This window comes from Scardinius erythrophthalmus (genome assembly GCF_964197995.2).
Source record: "Scardinius erythrophthalmus genome assembly, chromosome: 24".
Taxonomy (NCBI): domain Eukaryota; kingdom Metazoa; phylum Chordata; class Actinopteri; order Cypriniformes; family Leuciscidae; genus Scardinius; species Scardinius erythrophthalmus.
Window position 1 is genome coordinate 7,149,579 of NC_138244.1, and position 10,744 is coordinate 7,160,322.

Below are 10,744 nucleotides of genomic sequence, written 5' to 3' on the forward strand. Positions count from 1 at the left end.
GGATGGATGGATGGATGGATGGATGGATGGATGGATGGATGGATGGATGGATAGAATGATAGATGGGTAGGTGGATAGATGGATGGATGGATGGATGGATGGATGGATGGATGGAAAGATAGATAGATAGATAGATAGATAGATAGATAGATAGATAGATAGATAGATAGATAGATAGATAGATAGATAGATAGATAGATAGATAGATGGATGGATGGATGGATGGATGGATGGATGGATGGATGGATGGATGGATGGATGGAAAGATAGATAGATAGATGGATGGATGGATGGATGGATGGATGGATGGATGGATGGATGGATGGATGGATGGATGGATGGATGGATGGATGGATGGAAAGATAGATAGATAGATAGATAGATAGATAGATAGATAGATAGATAGATAGATAGATAGATAGATAGATAGATAGATAGATGGATGGATGGATGGATGGATGGATGGATGGATGGATGGAAAGATGGAAAGATAGATAGATAGATAGATAGATAGATAGATAGATAGATAGATAGATAGATAGATAGATAGATAGATAGATAGATAGATGGATGGATGGATAGATGGGTAGGTGGATAGATGGATGGATGGATGGATGGATGGATGGATGGATGGATGGATGGATGGATGGATGGATAGATAGATAGATGGGTAGGTGGATAGATGGATGGATGGATGGATGGATGGATGGATGGATGGATAGATGGGTAGGTGGATAGATGGATGGATGGATGGATGGATGGATGGATAGATAGATAGATAGATAGATAGATAGATAGATAGATAGATAGATAGATAGATAGATAGATAGATAGATAGATAGATAGATAGATAGATAGATAGATAGATAGATAGATAGATAGATAGATAGATAGATAGATAGATAGATGGATGGATGGATGAACAGTTTTAACCGCCTGTGAACTCGAGGCTGATGGTCCTTCACTGTGTCTGTAGATCATCATGTCTCTGGATGAAGACCCAGCCGCTCAGAGTAAACAGTTAACACTGAGACTGCAACAGATCGCCGCGGCGCTGGAGAACAAAGTGACCGACCTCTAACCCCGTCACTCTCAGTGTGTGTATTTAGCTCGTCACTATAATCAGATGTTCAATTTCTTCCTGTGTAGAGACAAAAGGTTTTATGAATTGTATTCTATATTTTTTTTATTGTGCAGTCTTTATGCAGAAAGCTTTATAAGAGGAAAATAACTTTTTAAATAGACGGCCTTGTGTCAGTTGTTTTTAAAGCTTCTGTCTGTGTGTGTGTGTGTGTGTGTGTGTGTGTGTGTGTGCAAGAGTGTGTGTGTAAAAGGATGCCTATATTCTGACCAAAAGGGAGCTGCCCATGACCCTGCGATGCGTGTATGCAGGGGGTGTGCCTACAGTGAGGTCATATCTGGTATCGTCCAATCAAAAGCAGCTGAAGGTGACAGTAGGGATTGCATGGGATGTGTTTGGAAAAATCATACTAGCATACTACTCATTCTACAGTATGTACTGTATTGGTATTGTGTGCAAATTATCTGTATCAGTAAAATTTGCTAAAACATGCAGCATAAAGCTTCAGTCACGTTTACCGTTGTTCTGCTATTTTTTGCTGGCAAACTCCAGTCATTTTAATAGTAATCCATGGGATTGCGAATTTAAGCTTCAGATTTTTAACTCATTATTTGACTGCCAAAAGAAACATAACTAGACAAAATTGGTTGTACAATTTCATAATTATAATATAAACACAGTTTATACTGCAGTTTGCTAGTATGTGATTCCAAACATATCCATTTAGACGATCAAACGGCCGTCCATTTCATAACCACAGTTTCAGTTCAGCCAAACGGACTCGCTAGAAGATCCACAGATAATCAACACAGGCAATAATAAATAAACAATACGACGATATAAGGCATTTAATTTTTATGTATGATGGTAGCTAATAAAAGTCTTTATTTCAGAGGTGTTTCATTTCAGAAAGCCATTTTATTGTGAAAGCTGCGCTACTGACTGACTTTATTCCGTACGGCACAAATAGTCGATGCACAGGACAGATTTGTGATATAAACGTGTGTGAGGCCTGAAACAGACGTAAACTCCATTTCAGTGTGTGTGTGTGTGGCCTTCGAGATGTTTTTGCGCGCATGGCTGAGAGGATTGACTGAAAGCTTCTCATTTAACTCTTTGTGGCTCCATTGGAAGGCTTTAGATGTGTGATCTGGAACGCTAATGGCTTTATTTTGGCAGAGAGGATATAGACACACTAATTTGTTTGTTATTTGCCACTGAACAAGACGGTACTTAAGAACTCAGCCAAATTTCTGCTCCAAGAGACGCTTTTATCTTTGCATGAAAACTTTACATATTTGTGGCATTTGCATCTTAAAGACTCAAAGAAAAGCTCAAAGCTTTTTGTTTTACGTTTACTTTGTTGTTTTTTCCTTCTAATTGCTAATGCTCGTCAGAGCAGTGTGTATAAGTAAGAAGGAAGGGACTCTCTCATTCTAGAGAGCTTTGTGGACTAAAGGACAAGAGTCGTCAATATTTTAGGTCTGTCTGCCCAGATAAAAAAGGCGATGTGAATGCATGCATAAACACTACCGTTCAAAAATTGGGGGTGGTAAGATTTTTTATGTATATTTTGAAAGAATTCTCCTTGCTCACCAAGGCTGCATTTACGGTATTTAATCAAAATACAGTAAAACTAGTAAAATTGTGAAATATTATTCAAATTTGATAACTGTTTTCCATTTGAATATATTTTAAAATTTAATTTATTCCTGTGATCAAAGCTGAATTTTATTCCAGTCTTCAGTGTCACATGATCCTTCAGAAATCACTCTAATATGATGATTTGCTGCTCAAGAAACATTTCTGATTATTATCAATGTTGAAAACAGTTCCATATTTTTGTGGAAACCATGATACCGTGAAACCATTTTTATCAGGATTCCGATGGGATTCTGATAAATAAAGTTCCAAAAATAATTTCTAACATTATAAATGTCTTTTCTGTCACTTTTGATTAATTTAATGCATCCTTGCTAAATAAAAGTATTCATTTCCTTCAAAAAAAATAAATCTTACCCCAAATTTATGAATGCTAGTGTACAGTATATGCTAAAATTAAGCAATAAGGTACGAGAATATAAGCTGTGTCCCAATTCACAGGCTGCAAGGAACCTTCGATCCGCTAGGACCTTCGAAGGATGCAGCCTCTGAATTAGGACACACCTCTAGTAACGGCTTAACAAAACATAGCCATTTTATTTCTACGTAATAAAAATATTAAGTACATTTCATTAAAGCATTATTTTATTATTGCGCGTGTCATCCTTCCGCCAGAAAACATAGTCCCTGACATAAACTAATGAGTACATTCGCATATGTAGGCCTCATAAAAAACACAAAACTCCGATATTAATTTCACAGGGTCTTTAAATTAATTTCACAGGGTCTTTAAACAGGTGCATGTGGCCCACAGAACTCTTGCTTTAGAGCCTCCTCCAGTCTGAAATCGCTGTCGAGAGCAGCGGTATCGCGGGAGCAGATGGCTCGCGATGTCGGATGTTGAGATTCCTGCGTTTCTGTCGAGAGTTGGGCGGCACTGCTCGGCGTGAAGCTCTTTTGCACGGCCCTCCCTCTCTCTTCCCTTCCCTTCAGCTTTAATACAACCAGCAGGAGCTGCGTTTGATCCTAACTGCATGTGTGATGCTGACTCCATGCTTTCCAGTCTACCCTCGCCCCTTTCTCTTTCATCTTAAAGGGATTGTTCACTTCACACAAAAGTGAAAAATTTAATGATTTACTCGCACTGCAAAAATTGAGCGAGTTTTTCAAAGAAATCTTGTTTTCCCTTCGAATTACAATTATTATTATTTTTTAACCCCATTTGACAGATATTCTTATTTTAAGCATAAACTCATTCACTTTCAAGTCATTTTGCTTCTCAAGTAAATGTAGCTTGATTCAAGCATGTTAAACCAGACGAAAAATACTAGGAAAATAAATCATTTTTGCAGTGCATGTCGTTCCAAATTCCATGGAACACAAAAGAAGAATCTTCACACATTTCCTGCCATAAAGAGACAAAAAAAGACATCTAGACTATTACGAAAATCCTACTTTTGTGTTCCACTGAAAAACTAAAAGCGTAGGTTTGGAATGACATGACGGTGAGTAAATAATTCTGGAATTTTTTTAAATGATGAACTATCCCTTTAAAGCACAAGCACAGATGCAAGTCTCCGTAGTCAAGTGTAAAGCGCTTCTTTTAACGCCTTTCTGTAGCCGAAACGTGCCTTAAAAGTGTTTAAATGTGCTGGTGCGGTGGTATTGAAGACGTCGGGGTGGGTGGGGTTTCGGTATTCGTGGGGCGTGTAGAGGTCAGAGGTCGTGGCGTACGTGAAGTGTGGTGTTAGACATCAGTAAGTGCAGTATTCAGGTGTGCTGTAGCAAGAATATGCCAATATATTTGAACATGCTGTATGTATAGAGCAAAAGCGCCGTTTATAAAACCGTGCAGATCTTTTGGGTGTTTGTGGTGAGTGTGTGTGCTTTTTAGGAGTTTTACTGCATTGGGAAAAACGCTCGAGCTGAATAAATGTGTGGAGGAGAATGTCAGAACCTTCCCTCCGGACAGCTGCCATTACGTTTGGTCTTTATGCAAAAGGAATTATTGATTAGCACAAATGTTTTTATTATTGTACCGACCCGAAATTGTGTTTCAATGGTGTGTATGAACAAACAATCTGTACACGACCTTTTCTTACTGCTGTGCAGTTAATATCATTATTTTATGTCCTAAAGAAAATATATGCCTTTGTATTAAAATGCAAATCTGTCTACACTGTTCTCCTGTGCGTTATGCTCTGAGAAAACTTTTGTTGTTGTCGACATTTCCCTCCCCCCACCCCCCTTCACTGGTGAATGTGCCGAGAGCAAAGTATTCTGGGATTGCGGACGAATTCTCTTTCGAGCTCTCGGAGGACTGATGTCGTATGTGTGAACTGTACCGCCACAGGTCCAACATGCCGTCTGATCCTTATGTGAATAAATATACACGTCCATTTCTCGAGTGTTGGGTTTCGCCTCTTTTCTGGCCCCTGATCCATAGGGTCTCTTATGAATCAGGTGCCGTAAAAACATTAATGTGACCTTTAATGATGAGATCTACTTGGCATTTTGGTGTCTGCACAGATGTTTATGTCTTCAAAGGAGAGCGGAGCACCAGAAAGAAGCTTCGAGAACCAGGTTTTGTGTTGGATTTCAAGTGGGGACAGTATTCAGAGTTGAGTTTGTGGTTGTTTAAGTGTATCTTAAATTGATTTCATGCCCTCAGCAGCCAATATTAACCACACAAACCATGTTAATCTTGTTTTCACATATTTTGGGTCATGAAGGTGTGTTACACAACCTGAACATCTGCTTAGTTTGATTAGCCTCTAACAAGCAATAACAAAAAATATGGGAAGTGTTTTCTTCTCTGTAAAATGTAGCAAAGTGGAGTTCAAATTTATGCAAATAACCCCTGATGGGAACCAATGGGAATGGCTTGTAGCAACCAACAGTACAAGGAAAAATCACCATTAATGTGAGGCTGCATCCAAAGTCGGACATATTTTGAACACGCAGTGTCTTTGAGACAGCAATAAAAGTATGTTCTTCTATGTCGAATGAATGTAATCTGGATGGACTACATTCATCATGTTGTCATTATCATGTGACCAACCAGCCTCAGTTAAGTCGCTTCACTGCCATTCACAAATCTTCTTCAATAGCCTCATGGGATAAAGTGTCCATCATAGGCACACTTCAGAATCTCACCGGAAGTAGTAGATCATCCGGGTACTTTTTGCAGACTCTTTTATGAGTACTGTGAACTCAGACATACTACTTTTGTCACATACTTATATAGTAGGGAAGTGTGATTTCGGATGCAGCCTGGGTTTAGTGTGCGTTCAGGGCACTGCACTTTGGCATTTTTAAGACATGGGACAGTCTCGCGCACGCACTTTCTGTCACGTGCACGTTCTCTCAAGTGGCCAAGGCTGCAAGTGTCGGTATTTAGAAAGGGCTTAAAGTGGGTGTGTTGAAGAAAAATGAGATGTGCTAAAATAATTTACATCATTCAGAAGTGTTTTTGGAGCAGTGAAGGAATAGGACAGTGTCAAAACCAACACATCTGAAGTCTTGAGCCCACCAAACGGATCTAAAGAGTCGGCGCCAAACCGAAATATGTCAATCAGATTATCACAAATCCCCTCACGATTTACACCGCAGACAGAAATCTAATCACACCTCTTCCTTATTAGATTTTTAAAGGCGATGACGACACAGTTTGAATATGAACCCTTCACCTTTTATACCTCTTGACTTATGTAAATTCATAAAGTCTCAGTAATAAGCATTATATGAGTCTCTGTCTTCTAGTTAAACACGGGGAAGAGCAGGTCTGCGTGTGAGACTTTCTGTTTCATAAGAGCTTCTGCTACCCTTGATTCTATAACCAAATTAATCCGATCAGACCGTGCGGCCCCCCTGCATGGGCACTGAATTAACTTAGTCACGATTCTATGCAACTGGGCTTGAGCCTCGGAAAAACAGCTCAGATTTTCCACACGCTGGGAAAATAAGAAGATCGAGCCCTTTCATTCTTGCTGCGAGAACCATCACTCAAGGAAAGCCCGCTCTGGCAGGTGTTTGTGTTTGTATTCACCTGCAGTGGTGTCTAACCCTCAGATATTAATGAGATTTCTTCGGCTTAGCCTTAAAGGGAGACACGGACCCTCAAACTCACACACACTCAGGAATTCTCCCTCGGCTGCGGTCCAAGAAAACCTCAGAAACTGAAGGGAATGGTCATGATTAATAATGTAGCGCTTGACCACAAACAGCTGTAGCTTGTGGAGGTGTTCAAGGCATCTGCATATCTCAGAGGAGCCAGAGGGAGAGTTTGAACCTGAATGGAGTTGTTGTTCCTCACACTTCAGGGACTTCATCTTCCCCGACTCTTCTCTGGCTTGTTAGAAAGTTCACTTTTTGCTCTCTTTTCCCTTCAGGCGAAATGAACCAGCCTGTTTTTGCCTCATCCACCAACAGGAGACCAAATACATCTGCATGGAAATGTAAAAGTTCATTTGGTATATTAAACCGTATTATTACCAATGCATTCAGAGCCGTTAACCAAAACACTACAAGATTTATAAACAACTAGGCCTAATGACTTGACTTGTTGCCTATAGAGTGAATAAAAAATGTAGGTAACACTTTATTTTACAGTGTCCTTGTTACATTACATGTACTACTTACCATAGTAATAACAGTAAATTATGCATAATTACATGCAACTAACCCTCAACCAAATCCTAATCCTACCCTAACCCCGTAGTTGCTTAATATTACTCAGTACCTAAATATATAATTACACTGCAACAATGACACCTTAAAATAAAGTGTAACCTAAATTTAGTGTACTCAGACTTTTATGTAAGTATGCACTTTCAGTAGCATCTGGACTGGAGTCATTTTAAAGGACTGTTTTTTATGAGAAATAAAATATTAATAATTAAGAGAATGTGTATCACATATAGAAAATAAAACTTAGTATGAATGTAAAAATAGTCATACATTTACAAAACAAATGAATTATTATTCGCCTCGACGCCGCTAGCGGACGCTCTATCCGGAAATGTGTACGTCATAATACAGACAGTGCACATCAAGTTTGATCCAATGAAATTAGGTAGTAGGCGCCCACATGTCTCTGGTTTAGCCAATGAATGTACATTCTCTTACGTTTCATCCAATGAGAGTACAGAGAAGGCGGGACTTGGGTGTGTAGCGCGGAGGTTAAGGAAATCTTGCTCGTGTGTGAATGCACATTAAATGCTTGTTTTTTTCTTGCTAATAATATTTATTCACTAATGCGGAATAAACATTTGCAGCTCGGACAGCTTAAACTCGAGTTTCAACGTGAGTAAATGATCTCAGACACGCATTTGTGAACGTGCTAGCGTTTGTACGCTGCAGTTGTATTTGTTTACAGTCTTCGGTATTAAATACGTCAAATACAATGCGTTTATCTGCTAAGAAAAACTATAATGAGTGTATTAAACATTAAATTATTATATGTAAGGACATATCTAGCTGTTTGCTGTGGCTATTGGGTTTGGATCATGTATGCTTCATTCATTGAAACAGAAAGATGTAACGTTAACTTGCTCATATTTCAAATAAGATAGTAATAAACAAAAGGTATTTAGACACTTTACCATTTAATACAAAATAAATAGAAGCGTAATTAAAGACATGGTGACAATTGATATTTTCAAGAACTTTGTATATCCTCTAGTATTGTATGAATTCCATAAATGTAGTTTTTTTTTGGCGCAGATCTCGCTGCGTCATGATCCCGCGCTCTCGCTGAGATGTCCGGTTGCCAAGGCAACAGCTGCAGCATCACGGGGATGCTGGGCGCGCTCTGCGACTGCTGCATCTCCGGGTTGTCATGGAAACGTTGCGCTCCGGGCGCAGTGTCGCGGGAGTCGGCGCGTCGGATCCTCCGCAAGCGTGCGTACGGGGCGTTGCTCGCAGGACTCTTCCAAGACGGGTTGTCCAAACCGGCACCGAACGCCCTGGCAAAAACACCATCCCATAATAAAATACTAATGATCTCCTTTGACCTGCGCGTGTCTGGCCACGATGAGGAAGCCGAGAGGTTGGAGGAGCTCCTGGGTCAGCTACGGGACGGGTCGGGACTGTCCGAACTCGATTCCGTCCTGGAGCTCCTGGTGCAGCTGGCCGGGTCCGTGGCTCCGCCCCCTCTGTCTTTCAGTCACGACTACATGCGGCGGGAGCGTCCCGTGCAGCGCAGAGCCCCGTTGGGCGGGTACCTGAGCAAGGACACGCAGCGCTTGGAGGAGAGGGCGTGGTCTTTGATCTGCGGGGAGGAGTGGGGCGTGTTCGGGGGCGTCTGCAGGACCCTGAGCATCATGGACGCCCCACCGGGCACCGGGCTGCTCGGACTGGGGCGCAGACCGGATATTGAGGAGAAGTTTGAGAGAGAAACCCGCCTTTCACTGTTTGGTGCCCTACAACACTCCAAAACTGCAGATATGGACATCCGACTGGACCTGCCGCCCGTTCCCAGTAACGCAGACATTACGGGACTCACCATACGGGTGAAGATCCTAAAAATATCTATTCTTCTGTATTATGTTTTAGTCTTGTCCTACCTGGTATACGAATGTTGTTGTTCCTGCAGGTTCCTCTGTGTCTGGATCAGTCTGATGACGAAGGCTTCCAGTCTTCCTCTAATCTGACTCCCGATTCCCAGTCCGAGGCGAGTCCCAGCCCTGAGATGGACGTGTGGGAGGCCCTCCGGACGTTCGTGCCCGGCAGACGGCGCTGTTGGGAGAACATTGGCTGGTAAGAGAGAGTTGAGCAGACTAGAGTCGGGCTGTAAAGATCTGCTCTGACTGACAGTGCTTTGATTCGATTAGGATTCTTTTTAAATCTGCACCAAAGCAATCAAATTTAATTGACCAGATTATTATGTATAAACACTGAAATTATGTAATTTTAAAAACCTGATCTAAAGGTGTATTCTTAAAGGGATAGTTCACCCAAAAATGACCAACTACCACTTTGACGCTTCAAAAAGTTCTTAAATAGATCGTAAACCAAAATTTGAGCGGTTTAGTCCAAATTTTCTGAAGAGACTCAATTGCTTTATATGATGAACAGATTGAAATTAGGCTTTTATTCACATATAAACATTCATCAACTCACACATCATTTGTGGTAAACAGAAGCTCAAGCATGAGAACCAATGAGGTTTGTTCTCGCTTGCTCGGGTTTGGAACGACATGAGGGAGTAATTAAAGGAGAACTCCGGTCAATTTTAACATTGTAGTCAAAGTAGTCGATTGCCGAGTTCACGCGCATAGGTTTAGTTACCTATGATCACGCGCGTGAACTCGGCAATCGATTACTTTGGACTTCACCCGAAAACAGGATGTAAACACAGGTATTCGCGCTGGCTTAAATAACATCATTTTTATTCATATCTTTTACATCTACTGCAGTCAGATCCACTCGTGTTCACTCAGAAGGAATCACTCACTCATTTTCTGTGCACTTGTAATGACACATCAAGGATGTTAAGAGGCTAAAAGCAGGTTTAAAACTTGCCCCATTGAAGTCAACAGGGTGCAAATTTTAAAAAGAGGATAACTCGCCGTAGGCAACACCGATTTTTGTCGTTGTTCTCTGTATTGACAGCACTCCAAATGTACAAAAAAATGAGCTCAATGTTAAAATTGACCGGAGTTCTCCTTTAATGACAGAATTTAAATTTTTGAATGAACTAACCCTTTAAACCTTTGAAATTAGTTTTGTTGAATTGCTTTGTAAATATAAACATTCAATGGTATTTTTTAGGTCAAGAACTGTATTTTGGATATAATTTATGATTAGATATAATAATTATTATTTAATTATATTCTAATTATTCTAGTCTATTAAAGGGATAGTCCACCCAAAAATGAAAGTTGTCCTATAGGTTTAGTTTGGATAAAATATATATTTTGGATATAATTTATGATTAGATATTATTATTATTATTATTATTATTATTTAAAACCATTATTAAAGCAAAAATAATAATAATTATTATTATTATTATTATATTATAATAATGATTCTTTTTTGATATTCTAAATATTATAG

General features: G+C 40.0%; 2 protein-coding genes across 2 annotated transcripts in view; both read left to right on the forward strand.

Moving 5' to 3' along the window:
* plxnb2b (plexin b2b) overlaps window positions 1-1,237 on the forward strand; it is a 76,222-nt gene extending 74,985 nt beyond the window's left edge. The window contains 1 exon segment of the mRNA XM_081356208.1: window positions 977-1,237. Coding sequence (XP_081212334.1) covers window positions 977-1,081 — 105 coding nt within the window. The 3' untranslated portion in view covers window positions 1,082-1,237.
* A 6,612-nt stretch (window positions 1,238-7,849) lies between these two features.
* Window positions 7,850-9,446, forward strand: tubgcp6 (tubulin gamma complex component 6; the record flags this gene model as incomplete). The annotated part of the gene is made up of 3 exons (XM_081355365.1): window positions 7,850-7,987; window positions 8,408-9,195; window positions 9,279-9,446. The coding sequence occupies exons 2-3, from the start codon at window positions 8,443-8,445 to the stop codon at window positions 9,444-9,446; spliced, it is 921 nt and encodes a 306-aa protein (XP_081211491.1). The 5' UTR covers window positions 7,850-7,987; window positions 8,408-8,442.
* Between the last annotated feature and the right edge of the window lie 1,298 nt (window positions 9,447-10,744).